The sequence below is a fragment of the Mya arenaria genome, chromosome 1 (genome assembly GCF_026914265.1).
Source record: "Mya arenaria isolate MELC-2E11 chromosome 1, ASM2691426v1".
In the NCBI taxonomy this organism is placed as follows: domain Eukaryota; kingdom Metazoa; phylum Mollusca; class Bivalvia; order Myida; family Myidae; genus Mya; species Mya arenaria.
In genome coordinates this window covers 48,575,788-48,596,643 of record NC_069122.1, presented here as the reverse complement: position 1 = coordinate 48,596,643, position 20,856 = coordinate 48,575,788, and the positions used below count along the sequence as shown (strand labels likewise).

Here is a 20,856-nt window from a genome sequence, read left to right as displayed (position 1 = left end):
AAAAACTTATAGCCTGACAGTCACGTTGTGGACACTGACAAAAATATATTGAGGAGACATTCTGTTTTTGACCAGCGGTGGGGATACAAATAAAATATAGCATTAAAATTTAAAAACTAGAGAAAAGATTTGTTATCACTGTTAAAAATCATTGCGTTTTATTTGACTAAAACTTTGTGGTAGTAGAAGTAAATTTGTAGTAAATGGTAAAATTACCCGTAACAAAAACACTCTATGTTTAATATACAATAAATTAAACAGAAATGTCTTAAGTGTTGTTGCGTAATTCCCCGTCAACAAAATCGCCAGATGGATTCGAATTTAGTAATGTAGAGAACGTCTCACAGAAACGCCCACTGGAGTTGAATTAAGTCACGGTATGGGTACAATAGTTAGTATATCCGCGGCTCGTTCATGCCGTTTTAATTATTAACTAATTTAAAAGGCGAAAACATTAACTAATATAAAAAAATCACCAGTTTTGCCATCGTTTCCCGTATGTTGTACAAAGCAAATGTAGATTTGTGTTAACACTATAATATTATAGAATAGAAAATAAATATTTGCGCAGCATCTGTATATCGAATTGTGTCCGTTTTAATCAGCCTAGAGAAGGGTTTGAAAGTCTGCCGTTATTACGCCCAATATACAGAACAACATCGAACACATGTATGTTAGAGTAAATTTTATTTTCATGTCATGTTCTTATCTTTTACATTGTGCACACAAGTTTGGTACAAATGGTTGTCCTTAATCCTTCCATTTGGTCAGATCAATCCCTGGTAGGTCATCACATGACATTCGTTCATTGCCACTGAAACAAATTTATAACTTGATAATCAAACTGTTTTTATCAAACATGTCCACTAAATTAATGCGTTGTAAATTGGTAGGATATGAGTTTGTTAAATAGTTATATATGTCTATTGAAAAACGAACAACTAACAGTTGAGGCCTGTTTCAATTCTTTTCAATAATAAAACATCTCGGAAAGAATCGAAGGATACGTATTCTTCATTCGTTGCTTTTCTGACATTTAAATGATACGTTATCCGTGTTTTGTCACACAATATTCAGATTGAGCTAACAGTTAATGCCTACACTTAAGAAAACCCTTTTCCACTTAGCTAACTTCGCGAACAACATCGCGAAAGGAAATGAATACTAAGGGTTTTCATAATTCTTGAAACAATAACACAAACAAATTAAAAAGCAACATTTTTCAGTACAAAAAAGTGACAGTAATATCTCCATTTGATTGAGACCGTCCATTGGAAGTGACGAGATGTCTGCGCTACACTAATTGTAGCGCATAGTAGAATCATATTGAATTTGACCGTGTTGAGTCATTTAAAGTTACATTCAAACAGTGAACATTAGGCAGAGCCCTAACAGTGCAATAAATAGCATGTGGATAAAAACAACGAGAATACTAGGTTAATGGTGAATTCTACAATGAAAGCTCAAGTGACAAGCCAAATGGACAATAATTTAACGATGATGCTGTTTAAGGCACAATTTCAGTGCCCAGCAAACACAAATCGAGAGACATACAAATTACAAAACGACACACAGAAACAGGATCAAGTTTTTCATTAAATAAAAAATAGAAAATAAAAGACACGAGCGATAGCAGTCGATTATAATATCAACAACGCGGGCAGTGGGTGCAGTACCTATTACTTATTCCGATGGATCAGAAAATCAGCAACATGCTCACCTGCATGGTACCACGAAGACATTGGGTTGTATCTTCTCGATATGGTAGTTGTCACACATCACCTTCGCAAGGGTTATCTTACGGAGCTCTTGAAGCTGGTCTGAAATTAATTTATTTCATTTATATTACTGTTAGAAACATTTGCTACGCTAGAAACAGTTGTTGTTGTTTATTAAATTGTTGTTCTATTTGAGAGTCCACTGACGATTTTAAATTGAATTGGTCTAATGCTGTTCGTTTAATTCTAACCTATATGCATGCATGCATAACAGCGGGGATGTCAGATTCCGAGAGTGATTTGATGATTGCCTCTATCCAGTTATTTGATAGTCAAGTCATTAACAAATATTGCTCATTGATGACCATGCATAACTACTTCTTACATTTTCCCAGAAATATCTAGGTTCGAATCCCCGCACACCAGCTCATTTCTTGACGTGTTTAAGGTTAAAATATATTCCAGGCGGGATTACATTTGCTTTTTTTAGTATTCTTAGATATTCAAAAGCAATTAGAAGAAGTGAATGACGAGACCCAGCTTTCTGCTCAATTTAGCATGAAATAAACACGTTTTACCATGCATTTATGTTCAACTTGTTTCTATAGTTTCAATATTATATTAGAGTATATATAAAACCGTTTAAAACAAAAACAACTGTTTTAGGACATTTGCACTGTACGGCAGGCATGTTGATTATGCTTTGAATTAAAGCAGCAATACTATATAAGCTATTTTACTACGGACATGTAATTTGTTGGAAATTGTTCCCACTAAACTGTGATGAATTAGACTGAATAATTGATCCAAAGTAATGATTTATCATGTACTCTTACGCAGCACAAAATAGCCATAACTGGTTCTTTCCAAAGGTCTTGTCAAATTCTGACACTAGCCAGTGCACAGACAATGCGCCTTATATCGCGTCCAAAACTATAAAACCATCTATCAGGGCATATGGGGATTATAACGTTGAACATTGCCGCTGACAGTTATGTATTGATCAATGAACGAAATTGCATCAATGTGTTTGATGACACAATACAGATATTACAGAAATAAGCCAAATGACTGAAAGTAATTCAGTGGGCGTTTGATAATATGATACTGTATCAAACTTTCTGGAGGGGCATATTGAAATAATTCATAGCATAGAGGATGTTTTCAAAAAAACATAATTACACATGGTCTAATATGTTGCTGATGGACCATCCTTATAAAATAACTGAATTCCGCGGAATTAGATGTTTCATGTATTTCACGAGCCATTCAAGAGAAGAACAATTATATTATTAATTCAAGTGTAAAAAGGGCAGAGCCCTGGTGAAAAATTGATCGAACTCGGTAAAGGAACTAAGCCTATAAAAACTATCACCAACCTTAATACTGACATAATTATATTGAGGTTAATATTTGTCTACACTAGGAATGAGCCTTTAATTTCAATTACAGTGAGCTTAATACTAACGTTACTGAGACGATTTACTCCACGATCGAACGAAGCCGAGACAGTATGCTTATATACACTATATACACTGTCACCACGTGTTATTATGATTGAATAATAAATGCTCAACTAAATGTCTGAACGAGACAATATTAGCCAACAGACTGTCACCAAGTTGTATAATGGCTCAATACTAAAAAAAATAGTTATTTCATGCACATGGCTTTGATGACGCAGTGTGATGATGTGACAGAAATTGGTGAAATCTTTAACAATGTGATAAACCTGTGAAAGACACACATTTAGGTACACACTTATAAACTGATAGAATCAGTATATAATGCTCAGAGTATTAATTACATTAAAATCAAATATCAGTAATGTTCTTGTTTATACGCTTTATTGTAAAACAAATGCAAACGGACATAAACGTACAAATCGTGAACCGGTTTTTTCGTTTTGAAGCTTCATGCCACAATCTAAATAGCTATCAAACAATGTAAAACCAGCCATAACATACCAAGTGTAAATCGAGTGATTTTATTAGAAGTCTCATGCCAGTATCTGTCCCCCTCCATAATTCTTTGAAACTGCCGGCCGATCAGACAGGCAAACGTCGGACCGACAGAGCTTCCAGGCAGTAATGTTTCTGTCATGGCACCCGCGAATAGGTCGATGTCGTCAACGTGACTGGTATACAATCAAGAAGTAACAATTATCAAACAGAAATGTCTATTATGCAGAACTGCGGTTTGTTTTTACAGGCAATGTGACTTCTACTTTCATCATACTACACATTTTTGTAAATAAGAAACAGACATTTATTTCATCGTTATTTCAACGTTTCATGTGTAGATCAAACATAAATCGTAACTTTGTCCCAATATAGTCTAAGCCATGTGAAATTCTTTCCACTTGCCAGTGGGGTATTCTCAAATCAAATTAATTTCAATGATAATTTATCAGGAACTGTAAAAGCACTTAGTTTTCATCTTTCAATTAATATATAATAATATGTTACCTTAGCATCGCAATAATAATTGCTTTTTCGTCACAAACTAAATATTTTTCTTCCATATATCTATTGTTAATGTCGTGTTTTTAATCATTTTATGAAACACTGCATTGTAACTAGAATTATAATTATAACGTTGGCAAGCAAATACCAGTTTTACACAAACCTGTATGCCTCTTGAAGTAGTTTGGTTTGTTTTTCGGTGTGGTCAGGCAAAACGAATCCATCTTTGTCCATTTTAGCCTTTTCTGTAAATAAATTTAGCTCACCTTTATATAAGATACCTTAAACAATACAAGTTGAACGGGAAGGCCAAAACTGTTCCAAATCTCCATTCAGTGTTATTTTACTATCCTCGAGGGATATATGAAGAATACTGGGTTAATGCAGCGGATAGAGGAAGTATCTCGCAAAGCTGAGAAATTTATTGGGTGAGCCGATTTAACGTAGGAATATTTTATGAGATATTTAGTAAATAATGTTTACAATTAAATGAAAAAGAAAACTGACAACATGAATATTTCTTGTCAAATTAGTTTTACAAACCACAATGTATGGTTGCTTTTTGATGATATCTTTTCAAACAGTGTTTATATTTAGAAAAATATACTTATACTTCCTAATTACAAAAATACAAACAGTTTTTCTAAAATAATAGTTATCACCATAAACCACAAAAGATGGTTAATGAATAGTGTCAAACAATTCGGCATCTGACACCTGTCCTGCCGTTGTAGCAGTTTAGCGTTTGAATACAAACGTGTGTTGTATCTTGATTTAAAAGCTGTTCAATAACCCCACACATGCAATAAAGGACACGTGTGTGTCTTGCTTGCAAAAAGATAAAAACATAGAAAGAAATTGTGTTTGGACAATCATGTCAAAGTTGTCTTAATACTTTACTTTACTACATATTACTATGAAGCCCTGTGTTATAAGTATGGTTCGAAATCTGTAACCTTTTCAAAATCTAAAACAGTTGCGTTAAAATTACATCCATTAGCTTTGAATTAATAGCACACCATTATATTGTTCAAGCAATATTGCCTTTGAATTGGTCTTTTAAAACGTAAAACGTACGTTCTATACAATACTGCTCTTTGAAGCCAATAAATTAATTCAACAATACAATAAAGGTTTTAAAATTGACTCCTTGGTTCGTCCCTGAAGATGTTTTTGTATAACTGTTTGAAGGCATAAGGAGGCATAAGACATACAACCGCAAACGATTATGCTTAAACATAACGTGTTAAGGGCGATCAGAACATGACGCATTATTATCAACCAACGGTTTTAATTTTCCAAGCAAATAAGTTCATGTGCTATTAAGACTTCTAGATGCACTTAAACGTTTTAACATCCACGTCTCGCCTCTACCTACCAAATCGACAATGGTTTCGCCAGTGGTTATATGGAGGTATTCCGTGGTCGCGTCCACGCTGGATATTTAGGGCAGGCAGGTCTAGACTGTTTTTCATCTCGTCCATAAACAACTTGTTACGCGTTCCTGCTTCGAACAACCTGTCCGACGAAACGTTAGTAGTAATTATCTACTACCTACATGTTTATAAGTAAAACGCTCTAAGAGTATCAAAACTCCTTAGGTGTAATCTGAATACTTCTTTCTGTCACTGCAATGATAATCGCAACATTTACTGTGCTCTCAACATACTTCTCATGTAACCTGCAGTTGCTGAATGAACAAATCCTGCTTCTCAGCTGAAACACCATTTTATCAAAAATATACTTATTAGTTTTCTATGTCTGATAACCCTTTGTTGAATTGAAGCCGATCCCTATTCAAAATTATTCATATAAGTTTCGTATGTCGAATAAGCCCTTGACGAATTAAAGTAGATCCCACTTTTTAATAATACCTATTAGTGATCTGTTTCTAATAAGCCACTCATAAATTGGAGCAGATTACTCATCTAAATTTTTCTTAAAAGTTTGGTATATCTGAGAAACCCTTGTGGAATTGAAACAGATCTTTATTTTAAATTATACCTCTTTGATAAACTCTTGTCTAATTGAGGTACAACCCTCGTTTTAATTATACTTCTTAGATAAACCCTTGTCTAATTGAGGCACATCCCTCTTTTAAATTATATTTCTTAGATAAACCCTTGTCTAATTGAGGCGCATCCCTCTTTTAAATTATACTTCTTAGATAAACCCTTGTCTAATTGAGGCACATCCGTCTTTTAAATTATACTTCTTATATAAGCCCTTGTCTAATCGAGGTACATCTCTCTTTTAAATTATACTTTTTAGATAAACCCTTGTCTAATTGAGGTACAATCCTCTTTTAAATTATACTTCTTATATAAACCCTTATCTAATTGAGGCACATCCGTCTTTTAAATTATACTTCTTAGATAAACCCTTGTCTAATTGAGGCACATCCCTCTTTTAAATTATACTTCTTATATAAGCCCTTGTCTAATTGAGGCACATCCCTCTTTTAAATTATACTTCTTAGATAAACCCTTGTCTAATTGAGGCACACCCGTCTTTTAAATTATACTTCTTAGATAAACCCTTGTCTAATTAAGGTACAACCCTCTTTTAAATCATACCTCTTAGATAACCCTTATCTAATTGAGGTACAATCCTCTTTTAAATCATACTCCTTAGATAAACTCTTGTCTAATTGAGGCACATCCGTCTTTTAAATTATACTTTGTAGATAAACCATTTTCTAATTGAGGTACATCCGCCTTTAAATTATACTTCTTAGATAAACCCTTGTCTAATCTAGGTACAATCCTCTTTTAAATTATACTTCTTAGAAAAACCCTTGTCAAATTGAGGTACAATCCTCTTTTAAATTATAATCCTTAGATAAACCCTTGTCTAATTGAGGTACAATCCTCTTTTAAATTATACTTCTTAGATAAACCCCTTTCTATTTGAGGCACATCCGTCTTTTAAATTATACTTCTAAGACAAACTTTTGTCTAATAGAGGTACATCCCTCTTTCAAATTATACTTCTTAAATAAACTCTTGTCTAATTGAGGTACATCCCTCTTTTAAATTATACTTGTTAGATAAACCCTTGTCTAATTGAGGCACAACCGTCTTTTAAATTATACTTCTTAGATAAACTCTTGTCTAATTGAGGCACATCCCTCTTTTAAATTATACTTCTTAGCTAAGCCCTTGTCTAATCGAGGTACATCTCTCTTTTAAATTATACTTCTTAGATAAACCCTTGTCAAATTGAGGTACAATTCTCTTTTAAATTAAAGTCCTCAGATAAACTCTTGCCTAATTGAGGTACATCCCTCTTTTAAATTATACTCCTTAGATAAACCCTTGTCAAATTGAGGTACAACCCTCTTTTAAATTATATTTATTCGTTTTCTCTGTCTGATAAGGCCTTGATAATTTGAAGACAATCTTTCTTTTAAGTTATTAGTGGTGTGTGTCTTATAAGCCCTAGATGAACTGAAGCAGATGCCTCATTTAAATGCGTATGACTATATTGCGAAAAGTCAATTCTGCAATCCGTCAAAATCAAATCTTTGATTATATATGTCAATCATATAGTCTGAATATTTATGTCTTATTTTTTGAAACCATTGCCTATAAATTCTCCAATTACAAACTACCGTCCATCTGATTTTATTCAGTAGGCCTCATTTTCTGCATATGCTCATTAGAAACAGAAACGTCGACGTAGCCTTCAGGCCTAACAATGACTAATTTAATATAATTGAATACAGACAAACTGTCATACCCATCGGCCAATGGTGTTGGGTCTGCAGACAGCCATCTGCCTATACCCGCTAGTGAACCGCCATTTTCGAATGTTACCATATGTGGATTAAGGTAAGTCTCTTCTATTGGTCTCTTCTCGACAATCTTGTAGTCGTTATTCATGATGGCCTGGTAGTCAGCGATCTGAGAGTGACCGAACCTAAAGTTCACAATGAACGTTTCATATATTAGGATCAAACACAATACACGTAATGTATATATATTACTATGATTATTGAATCTCTGTCTGCAAACCAACATGATATTCGTTTTAGACAAAAGTCAATTGTGACAAAATGCAAAAGCTTGCCTTTTTAGATGATACTTGCAACTGTGTTTTGTCTTATAAATACAAGAACGACAGCATAAAATGACATATCTTTGCAGTTTGATACAGAACAGAACATAGCACAAACTTATTTCGCTACAATACAATACATTTACTTCAATGAAATAGTTTATTTTTACCCATAATTGTTTATCTTACAATGGGTCGTTTGTTCAGAACTTTGTAAAAGTTAACAACGTTGTTAACGTCCTTGTGTTACTGCGCTGAAAATATAATGGATACACGTGTGATCTGCTGTATTTCTAACAAGATTTGAGACTACCGTTTCAGTCGTACTTGTTGTTTTTAAATATAATATAAATGTAATATTGTTCACATTTGAAAGTTAACAACAATGTTGCTAATCATGTTGTTAACTTTAACAAAGTTCTGAACAATCGGCCCATTGTATGATAAATCAAATATTATAATACCTAAATGCGGCAACTGCAAACACATTGGCAATGGTTGGGTTCACATTAGGTCTGTACACTTCGTTATAACCATTTGTCTTTAGGTTCAAGTTGTACTCCCTCATGGTGTTATCGTTTAATATAGATGGAAGGTACTCATTATAAGTAATGATCTGAAAACATAACGTTAGAATTTAGGTAGTTTCTTGATTTGTATAGAAGCCATCAACATTGTTTCCTATTGATGCACACCAACAGAATTAACAAATTATAAAAATTGTACCGACACCGCCAGAGTGTTAAAATCAGTGGTTCATTATTTTGTTTTGTTCTTTTTGTATCATTCTCAAAGAGACAGGTACAATAGAACGAACAATGCAAATTGTACCTTCGCACAATCAAACCGTATATTCGTAAGCCTCAACTATCAACATTAATGTATGCTCGGCGTTGTAGGATTTTACAATTTTAATCATTTGCTAGACTAATTGTTCAATACATGACACCTCTTCATATGGAAATCGTTGCTCAACCAGGTCAACCAAAAGGTTGGGAACTTAGAGTGGGAACTAGCTTTGATTAACAACCAACAGTTGTAATGGACATTTTCAACGATGGCCATTAATATATGTATATTTTAATTTAGTTTCTTCAAAGCATGCACATGTGAGGCGAGTAATATTGTATAATCTTGAAATAAAATTTTGCTAGTTTCCTGCAAAATCTGCTTCGGTGCTATAGCCTTATTTATATAGTGTTGTTACATTTTCTGAATTCCTCAATGTGTCTGTTAGTTTCTTCAATACCTGCATCTGTGCGGCGTGTATCCTCCTTGCCTGTTGGAAAAGAGTTTCGTCATTCCAGTGAGGATTGATTTCCGCCAATGCTTCTGCCATTCGGTTGTGAGATCGGAAAAACAGGGTGTGGGTCCAGCCCAGACTGGGGACCACATTAACACGAAAGTCACCTAGTGGGTGCGCAAGATTAAAAAACAATCGATGTTAATATAAATGTGAATATAAATGGGGTACCTCGATAAAGTATGACAAACAAAAAATAATAGCGCCAGAACAAGACAAGACTAATGTAGTTATGGTTGATATTAACACGGTTAATGACAAGAGATCGAATCATGCTCAGAATGGAAATAACGTACACATAGATCGATAATGTATTCGCGTTTTTTGACATAAATATATCAAATATCATATTTGCGTTGTTCTCATATATGTATGAACACGTACCAGCTTTCATGCAATAATCTCCCGGTTCAGACATGACACAGGCGTTGTCACTATTCTTTGGAAGCATTTCATAAAGCTCATCAATGGACTTCAGGTAACCTTGGAAAACAATTATTTATCATTGCTTGCTAACATCAAATTAACATCGAACTTAATTCTTGCTACGCAGTGTTCCCGAGGTTCGGGTACATTTACGAGATGAAGTTGTGTCTAAAAGTATTTTGTAAAATTTCAATTCCACTTCTACATGTAGGCTCGCTGATATTCGCATCAATCACGTTGTCCGTACATATCATTCTAAGTCTAAGTACACATACCTGCATGATGTAGTGCAAGTTAGTAGATCACATGTAACAGTACGCGTTGAATATTTATATGAAAAGCTACAGAAACAAGCTCAGTAGCCGAAAGTTAAAACACAAATCCCGTTTAATGGCACAGGGTAAACGCCAATAACACAGAACACAAAAACAAACAATCACAAACCAGAAACATGGAACAACAGCGCAAAACTCTACAAACAACACAGTACATATATACTATATAAAAAGGTACCGCCGTGGAACGGTCAGTAAAATGTCTTCTAGGCCTTTAAACCAGTTTGTGTGCACAATGAAGTAGTGTTTGGTTTATAATAACTAATTTATTTGAGATCGATTGTAACGAAAGCTGATAGCTTCTAAGATCACACTCGAGTCAGTTTCCTTGGGAATCACTGTTTGGAAAAGGGATGCCACCTACCACCGGACATCGTCCGTAAAGCCATCATGTTCTCTTTGGTAGAACCGTAAACAGCAGAACCATCGATAAATGACGTCACATGGTTCATCTGCTCCCGAACACCTGACAAATATTGATCAGTAAGATTACTTGAAACTTTTAAAATAAAATCACAATATCGCAATAAAGTATAAATGTTGCGCTATGTCATTCTTTCACAGCAGCCACATGGCCCAGTTGCTACCGAAAATTGGTAAACTATATGCAAAAAGCATACACTACGAACTTAAAATATACAATAATTAAGCTTGGCGTAGGTGAAAATATTTCTAATGATTTTTTTTTGGAATATTGCTTAGTAGAACTGTAAACAGCATAAGGATCAATTACTTGACGGTTCCGGGTGTCAGTAAAAAACTTAAATGAAAATTTAAATGACCTTAGATGGTGTTCCTTTCTACTTTGAGAGAATCATGGAGTGCGAAATCATCGATGGGCGAAGTCATATTGTTCATATTATCTATTTCACCTTGCAGTGTATGTTTTATGTTTTTTTTTGTAGAACAGTGCACGTTGATGTATAATTGGTTCATTTCAACTCAGAAAACATATATTTGATATGTATAGCTTAGTATTATTCTAACGGTTTAAAGGTTACATTCATCGGATGACGAATCTATATATTAAAAAGAGGGTTTTATATTTGCCCTAGATGATGAAGATTACCTGCGTCACAATCCTCGCGAGCAACAGGTGCAGAACGAACAAAGTTCATACACGACTTGTTGAAGTAAGGGTCGTCATCAGGAATGGATATTGGAAAGCATTGTGTCCTGTTGTCATATTGAAATAGTTACATTGAATGTAATGTAAGAATGACATATATCGGAGACAATAGTATAGTATACAATTTCAAACAGGGTAGTACTGAGGGAAAAGGTAAGGATCCGTGTTATGTCCAAAACTGGTGCCATCAGCGGCGTATGCTAAAGAGAGTACACAGATCATGAAGAAACTTATTTTCATATAAAAAGGTATACCTTAATAAACAAATTGCTTCGTTTCAAACGACATTTCGATAGAAATGTTAGTTGACATAACTTGTTCAAGCGATCGATAAATTGCAATGGTAAATAAAACACACGTTTATTATGAAAGATACTGGCTGTAATACAGCAGTGCTTGCGTTCACAAATTCATATTAATTATTCTCCGACACTCAACATGCCATTTTATAAAGATTGTTGTGTTTTTCTAGGAAAGTGTGGGTTGCGTTGATTGAGTCATCAGAAACCTAGTTCATATAGAGTAATTATCTTGCCTTAAAGAACTTTATATTTGGCTCTAGTAAGATTCACCTGTTAAGTCAATGTTAGCAAATACCGATAATGGCGCCACGTCATTTGCTTTTGCTTGATAAAGACAATACTACAAGTCATTTGTAAAAAGACAAACCATTAAACTTAGCCTCCAATGAGTTTGTGTTCATTTCAGTTTAATTCAAGATCTACCGAATCGGGAGTATTGAGATGCTTTCTAAATAAATTGTTAATTGTTAATTTAAAGCAATACTACATATAAGTGGTCACAGTGAAATAAATGTTCTGTCATGTGATAATATAAATAAAGCTGTGCAGGTTTTGTATTATTCTAATTTCTGAAATGTATTCAATTTGAATGCATACAAATAAGATGTTCAATATAAAGTTATAAACATATCAAGTTTAAAGTGCCTTTACATACCAAAGTGCTTTTGTTTGATCTAGCAATGGGCATTTTAAAAACGATCATGATTTAAACGTAATTCCATGCTTTTTAAAGCAGTTTCCGTAAAGACGTGCAGTAAAAACTTCCGATAAAATGCAAAATGCATTCCCTATATTAATGAAATGATTCAACAGTACGATTTTCTAGATTACTTTGATGTTGAGACTAAGATGGTTTTAAGAGATGTATTGCTATCAGCTCATAATTGTCTTCCTAACATACAGCGGGTAATAAGCTGCTTTACGTAGGCAATGCATGATCATGCCATAAAGTATGTATTATTCCTTTGCAGTATTAGTCAATGCTAATAATCCTGTCAGCATATGTTGGTTACGCTGTTACATAATGGTTTGATATACAATACGACAGGATGCAATAAACATGCCCATGCACAACAGATTAAAATATTGCAGATCACGTTTACATCTAAGATGCAAAAGGGCAAAGTCCCACTCGGTAATTATACCAATCGAAAGTGATTATAATTTACGTATTATTCTTGGCCTACTGGAGTAGTTTCCGTACACCTCTAGGTACAGTACAATTAAGCATCATTGATTGATCTTATTATAATCTACGTATTGTTATTACGCATCATTCGTCAGTCATTACAGTTGCCTATCCTTAGCAGCATGTGTCGGTTAAAGCTGTTACACAGAGGGTTGTTAGTCAATACAAAGGTTTAAGGAAACATGTCCGTGCTTAACGGATTAAATGGCACTGCTGATCACGTGTCCTAGTCACTCCTCCATAAATGCGAACTGACAATGTTAAATTCAGTGCTATCAAATTATTTAAACTGTTACAATCGATCATGTTTTCTACATTTCTTTATTAGATTGAAACTTATGTATGTTTGTATTTTATGTTAACTGGTCAAATTACATGTATTGGTTAAGCTGTTACTTATATATCCTACTGTTACCTCTATGTATTTCATTATTAAAATAAATCCTCAGGAATGTATTGTTTCACATGAAGCTCTTTCATCTGTTTTCGTTACAATTACGTTGACATTCCATCTTATAATATATAAAAATACCTCATCACTTAGCAACTTGAGGCAATTGCCCCATGTAGAAATGCTTTAAGAACATGAAATGTTTATACTCGTTGATACTTATTCATTCAGATCGATTGGGAAGACAATTATACGCCGTTTTTATTAAATTTCCGGTAAATTATGCCATATTAAGTATGCAGCTTATACTTTCTAATTATATGTGAATTCATTGGCCATAATTGATTATATCGTCGAAAAAACACCTCACTGTTATCTCTAAGTAAGTTCTAAGATGTTAATTGAATACTGTCCAGAATAGAAGTACAGTGATTGCGAGGTCTCAAGAACGCGCCCCGATTTGAGCTCAACCTGTTAATTGAGAGGCGGACACCTTTACTGCTATGCAACTCTCTACCGTTTCATGTTTTACATCATTTTAAAATAGAACGGTAGCTGCCCATATTATGATACTTGTAAGTTGTTTTTCGCATGAATATTGGTAAGGTTACAATTGTATTTATTGGTCAATAGATGTCCAATAGTAACTCTTAACCCTTCAACGTATTTGTTATATACACACTATTCACAAGATAAAGAGTAAGGACAACTTCCCAAAATTACGGTTGGTTGTCAAGGAGTAGTAAGAGGGGAAATCACCTGTTGACATTCTCTGCACCGCAACACTGGATGTTAGTTCCCCCATCGCCTGGATATTCAAGATGTTTATTGGTTAGATGAATGCAAAAATATGTGAATTTTTTATCAACATGTTTTTGTTAACAAATGAAATGTGAATTGAAGTCTTTAGATTTGAATAAAAAAAACTGTATATATATCATATCTTCGCCAAATTCGCATTTGTGTTTTCTTGAAATGAATTGAATAAATGACGACATAAATGGAAACTCCATTTTCATTTATAATTTGTATAACACTGAGCCAGTTTTTATTGCACAATCATGTGAAAAAATAAAATCATTAAATTATGTACAACTGAATACATCTCAAACCTTTCATGACTGGTGTTGCCACAAATTCATGGTCTATAAACTGGCCAAACTGCATAACCATCATTGTTCTGTTAGAGTTTCTGGGGCTTTCTCCGTCCACTTTATGCAGTATATTGCTGATAAGCCTTGCACTTGGCAGGGGGTTACCAATACGGTCTTTTTGTCGTGGCTCGTTAATGCCTTAAATACACACTTCAGTCTAAGAACGAACAGGTGATAACTTATAAAACTCAGATAACAAAGAAGTACAAGGTTGCTGTAAAACATGAAAATATTGTCATATAAGCTATCTATTTTTATTTTTTGGAAAAATATAATGAAAACAACAGGGAATAGCCAGTATTCATAAGATCTAGTACATCAATAGAGACACAAATGAAAATACCCCACAAATCCCGCTTCAAAATAACTTGATCAATAAATGATGAAATTGCCACATCGGAACTGTCAGTGAAACACGAGTTCACTGGAACACGAAATTACATGGAATTGTAACTATTTCGCACACTTATATCCTATAATACTGAGATTTATCGGCGTTATGCAAAATTGTTATTTTTCCTAAACGCTGGGCAAATTTGAACAGTCTACTTTTATAATTCCCAACACAAAGGGGACAGCAATGTGTAAACACTCAAAGAAGAGGTTTCCCGTGAAATATGGCTTGTATTTCCCTTTATTTGATGGAGTGTTGTTGAAAACGTGCAAACGTCAGTTGTCCTTATCATACTGTAACACGATTCTTTATGAGTTTTAGAGTTCTTAACGTCCTTGATATGTTTAACCAGGATAGGAAATGTGATTTAAACGTTTGTTGAGTGCAGTAAACTTACCATTGAAATTGGCCTAGCAACACAGAACAGTTATAAGTGTACGCCGTATGCAGCAAGAACGTCTCAAACAAACAAACTTCCGAATAGTACCAATCCGAAGGTAAATAATATAATAATACAACATGATATGAGCAAGCCTACTCCTTGTAACGATTACCGTCGTCATACATGGCGGGAACTTCCCTTAACTCGGGTGCAAAGGTGGCTCCCCATTTCGGGTTCTGCAAGTTGTTACATGTTCCATCGGCAGTTCGGTAGAAAGCTGTCTCATCACAATCTTCGTCCTTTAAATGAATACGTCAATAATGAACACATGTATTATCAAATGGATTCCTACATAGAAGTCTAAAAAGAACATTTGGGTGGAGTTTTTATGGACAAAAGGAGCGTACTGCTTCGGTAGTAATATTTCCTTGGTATTAAAGCTGCTCCTGGTATTTATATTAAAACTATCTCTAGAGAGTAGAGTTCTAGGCGTTTGCTCATGTTATGTATTTTCTATTGGTTAATATTCACAATATGATACACGCTTTCGGGCCTTTGACATAATCAATATACGCCTAAATAAAAATATTTAGCCAAACATGTTTCATACAACACATATAATAAAAAAGATCCTATAATATTTATTGTTTTTATTCCGCAACATGATAAATAAATGATCTAGAATACGTACCTCATTCGCGTACGGACAATATTCCTTGAACTGTTTCCTCCACACCTGCCGGTAATTGTTGCTTTCACGGAGTATATTGGCATCAACGTGTTCCCTGGACATATGATAAGACATGTTTTGAAGGAGTCATGTTTTACGGATCGATCGCAGTTTTGCGTGCTTTCATTCCTCCATATGATTGCACGATTGCATGAACACACGGAACAATTACAATCGATTCTCATCTTTACATTCTAAATATGATTATAAATAATCAGTAAATCGTCTACAACTGACTCTTAATTGCTCTCTTACAAATATAGTCAATTGATATTACTTTACTTTTGAATCAATGACTTTTTAAGTAACTAAAGGATTATGCTGTACAACTTCTGTTTTAGAAATATAATAAAACCTTTTACACTTGAATATTATGATGTTTTAAAACAATAATTGATATTCATGCAAGTAGTAATATGGTAATGCTAATTTATTACGTTTAATGTGCATTTTTGAGATAATTTGTTGATGTTTATTTGCAATAAATCTATCTTAATAACGATAAAGTAGAATAAAACCGGAACCTAAAACTGCAATTAACAAAATACAAAGGTATCATACAATATGAATGTGGAGAAAGTCTTCGGAAATGACAATGTATTTGAAATATTTGTATGCATGTTTCAATTATTCCTTTTGATGTTTTATAAACTGTCATTTTTTGCTTCAAATACTGGGTCATTTTTTCGAGAACGTTTATAGTATATCAAGCTTAAATAAAAAAGTCATTTAGCCCAATTACTAACTTAAACTGCTTAACAAAACAGACAAGCTTTTTCGGGATTAAAACAATTTCATTCAAAAGTATTAAACAATCCTTAATAAGGCTGTTGCACAAATTATACCAATACAAAAATAAATAGTGAGAATTAATCGGTAGACGGTCAATAGCTAAATTTTGTATCGGGTAATTCACCGGCCCCTCTCTGACATAGGGCAAAATGTTTTGACTATTGATCAGCAAGTTGTTCAGTATATTATTATTTGCAAATTAACATAACATTTGTAGAGTTTCGAGCATTGAATGATCGTGGTTTTCCCTTACACCAAGTATACCAAGTGCATTCAGAATCACTTGTACTACTTATAGTCTTTCAATCTACTATTACATTATTACCAGATTGGTATACAGAATACAATTAAGCTGTTGTCTAATAATATGTATATTTGATCAATCATTTACTTATTCGCCAAATATAATCGTACCTACAATCTTATTATCAAATTAATTCGACCTTTGGCCAATGAATCGTAATCGAATATGTATGTTCAGGAATATATATTTTGAATAAATTTTCTTCTTCATCAAAGACAGTCGACTTCCACCGTCAGCGATTGATCAAAGTCTGTAACGCACCAACGTGGATTTTACGAGTAGGGGAGAGCTCATCCACCCGCAAATGTTTCATACATGTACAGTTTGTATTATTTTTCCTTCAATCTGCCAATAAAATCGTTGTCTCAAATGATTGCGGAGTACGCCTCGATGGGTCTGTTTGCAAACAATAGTATTCTTAGTGTAATATTTGGACAACAAGCTTGGAAAGGTCATGTAGATAACGTATGAAGTGTGTGAAATATATTTACGCGTTAAGGATATCTTTGAGGGCGTTAAGCTGAATACTGGCGGCCCTTGCAAGCATCCGTATCTTTGCATCAGAGCCCGCAAAGAGTCCATGGAGCTCCTCTGTCGTCTTGCGTTTGTCGTTTTTTCTGTCTATACCTGCATTTCAAATAAAGTTTAGTTTACATTTACTACACGTATTGTATTTTAACACGACTGGAATATGTCTGTTTTCTGAAAAGATACCAGTTCGGGTATCCTTTTATAGGGCCAGAGACGGTGCTTGTGGTGGAGCACTAGCGCACGTCCCCTTGAGAGGCGGACACTTTACCATAAGTCTATTCTCACCCTCTCCAAGGATACACGTACCTTCTCAAAACATGAACAGTGATGTTGTGCTTTGCAACTAAATACATCTTTAAACAAAAGGATTATTACATATTAATTCGTGTTTGCAGACTTCGTAATCCGAGACTTCATCTATAAACATATTCATCTATATAACTGTATTTTGTATCGAAACGTATATAATAAACAATATGGGCACTTCTATAAGAACATGAGTCTAGATTCAGCCCCCCCCCCCCAAAAAAAAAAAAAAAAAAAAAAAAAACAACAAACAAACAACAACAGCAAAAAAAAACACAACAAACAACAACTTCTTTTTAAAACAGTTTTGAGCTGCCGTTTGTAGACCATTCGTTAAAATTGACCAAGGATTTCGATTTAAGCCTACACTAATATAAGCAAAAGTTCTTTAACATGCATACAGGGAGTAATATCGGAAAATGGTTTTGATTGAACCTAACTTAAGTACAATCATGCTTATCAAATTATGTATATACACTTGGCATATACAGTGGATGTTATCATCGACGTTTGATCATTAGATTCACTGTTTAGGGAATTCATTTGATACAATCTTTTGGTTATATGCAAACCTTGTTGGTACTTCTTTTTGTCAAATTCTTCATCTATTTTCTCCTTTTCCACCGCCTTTTGGAAGGGACCTATATGCATAAATGAGCCAAATAGTCCATGGAGTTTCCCTGTACTCTTGTGTTCGTCGTTTTTTCTGTATATACCTTAAATACAAATTAAATTTAACTATAATGCACTTATTTAAACTTTGTACTTACTCAACTACGAAAAGTTGAATGTTGATATGAATACATCTCAGACAGTTCAATGAGTGGAAACCAGTTCAGATGTCCTTTATAATGCGCACAATATATGCTGATGCCAAAAAAATGCATTATCATGTTGAACGCATGTGATTTTAATGATATGAAAATGGCATCAATCTATATTGCGCCCCTATATGAAGGTCAAAATGACCGCCCCCCCCCCCCCCTACGCCCTCGCCCCCCCCCCCCCTTCAAGACGATCAATAGTTTAATGAACTTTTTAATATGAAAAGTAATTATTTTCTAGGCAAATACATTTTTAAAGACATTGCGAGTAACAAATAGTAGTTTGTGTTTGTAGAAAATGTAATGCATGATTTACATTTATTTACACAACTACATTACAATATAGGCACATGTAAATAAGGTCTGAGTCTAGACATAGCCAATCAAACAGAATTCTAAGTATATGATATCAATGCTTATTTTGGTTAATAGTGTTTATAATATCGCTCATAAATACCGTTGAGATATGTCACTGGAAATATTTAGGTTTATCATCTTCAATCTTTTTTCAAAAATAGCTTGATAGAAGTAAAGATTATATTTACCCTTGAGTTTGAGCTCTATTATGACATATACCGAGTTAGTTCGAGACATGTCGTAAACATGACAACGAGTATAAATTAACATCTAAATACTATTTGTAGACAAAGTTTGCAGTATTTATTCACGTATCAAGACCTTTCAGTAGAATTGACACAGGTTTTAGGTTTGAATTTGTACTCAGATCAGGCACATTTATTTAAATCGCAGGAATAATATCAAATATTGGTCATAATTGAATCTTACTTGTGGTTATCAAATTGTGAAGCATCTATGTCTGATGTATATTTGAGTCAGTGCATAAAACGAAATCATTAAAGAATGAATATAAAATGGAGATTATTGAATATAATTACTTGGAGAATGTGCAAACCTAGTTGTTTCCTCTCTTTGTCAATTTCCTTGTCTCTGTTTTCCTTCTGGAACGCTTTCTGTAAGAGTCCCATGCCTATATGGGCCTTAATCTGAACCACAATGACAGAGGCTAGGACAACGATGAAGAATCGCGGTCGCATGTTCTCGTTTATAGAGGGTATACTGAGTCCTGTAAATAATATGTCAATGTAGATAAAAAAAAGAAGATGAGCTGTATTAGGTTTCACATTCATGTTTTCGGAATCATTTTGGCCTTAATTTGTTCTTTGATATGTATGTACAATGATTATTGCAAATTTTAGTTGAAAAACTTTTTTTACAAAATAAATACTTATCATGGGTCCTTTGAGTGATACGTAATATTTTGGTACACACGAGAATTGGTACGTCCTACCAGACAACCTTGTTTCAACTGTTCATTTGAACAAAACATCGGTATAAAATGTATTTTTCGATTGTTAATGAAATAGTTTGGCAAAAACAATGAACGTGATCAATGAAAAGGAATAAAGGAGTCGTTTTTATTGATGACTGTGGAATCATTAGCCATAGCTCAGCGGAATTCAATCCATTGACTGTGACACAACTTTTTAAAGTTCATGTCAACATTTTCGGCTTTCCGGCTTCGCAGATTCATTAAAAATGACATTCTATAGACAGCCCAATAATAAGCGTTTTACTCGTTATCAAACATATCTTTAATGTCGGCATATAACACGTCGCGTATTTTTATTTAGAAATACTATTTAAATCAAACTATATTCTTTGATCTTTTCTCGTGACCAACATTATTGTTTTTCTCTAGCATCAAACCTTAATATGAACACCCATTTAGCTTTGCTGGAAACAAAAACGTACGGCAAAAATGAATACTAAATAAGTGACACCCTTAGAACAATAGCTAAACCAGAGCCTCCTTTCTGGACCATTCTAAATTGGTCGATAAGTATCAACTGCAAAATGTGATAAAACAACTGTATTTAAGTAGAATCTTACACAATGCATCAGTTACTGATATATAATGCCATTATATTATTATAGAATGAAGCATGTTGTTTGCAGTTGTGTTCTGTATTAGGAATTATAATTTTAAATTAAAAAAAAATGCAAAATCATTGATCATATAAAATGTTGTGTTTTTATTGGGAATCTCAAAACCTATCCGTCGGCGGAATATTGAAATAGAAACGATTTGGTATGGCCTGAC

General features: G+C 33.9%; 1 protein-coding gene across 1 annotated transcript; it reads right to left on the bottom strand.

The window, feature by feature from the left end:
- Positions 1-750: 750 nt before the first annotated feature.
- On the bottom strand, positions 751-19,789 carry LOC128227660 (peroxidase-like). Its single transcript, XM_052938405.1, has 18 exons — positions 19,648-19,789; positions 18,483-18,626; positions 17,565-17,700; positions 15,939-16,032; positions 15,420-15,546; positions 14,430-14,609; positions 14,077-14,125; positions 11,376-11,482; positions 10,671-10,772; positions 9,930-10,028; positions 9,492-9,652; positions 8,707-8,858; positions 7,925-8,104; positions 5,562-5,701; positions 4,347-4,428; positions 3,686-3,855; positions 1,721-1,820; positions 751-814 (listed from the first exon to the last, which is right to left on the bottom strand). The coding sequence occupies exons 1-18, from the start codon at positions 19,787-19,789 to the stop codon at positions 751-753; spliced, it is 2,229 nt and encodes a 742-aa protein (XP_052794365.1).
- Positions 19,790-20,856: the final 1,067 nt, after the last annotated feature.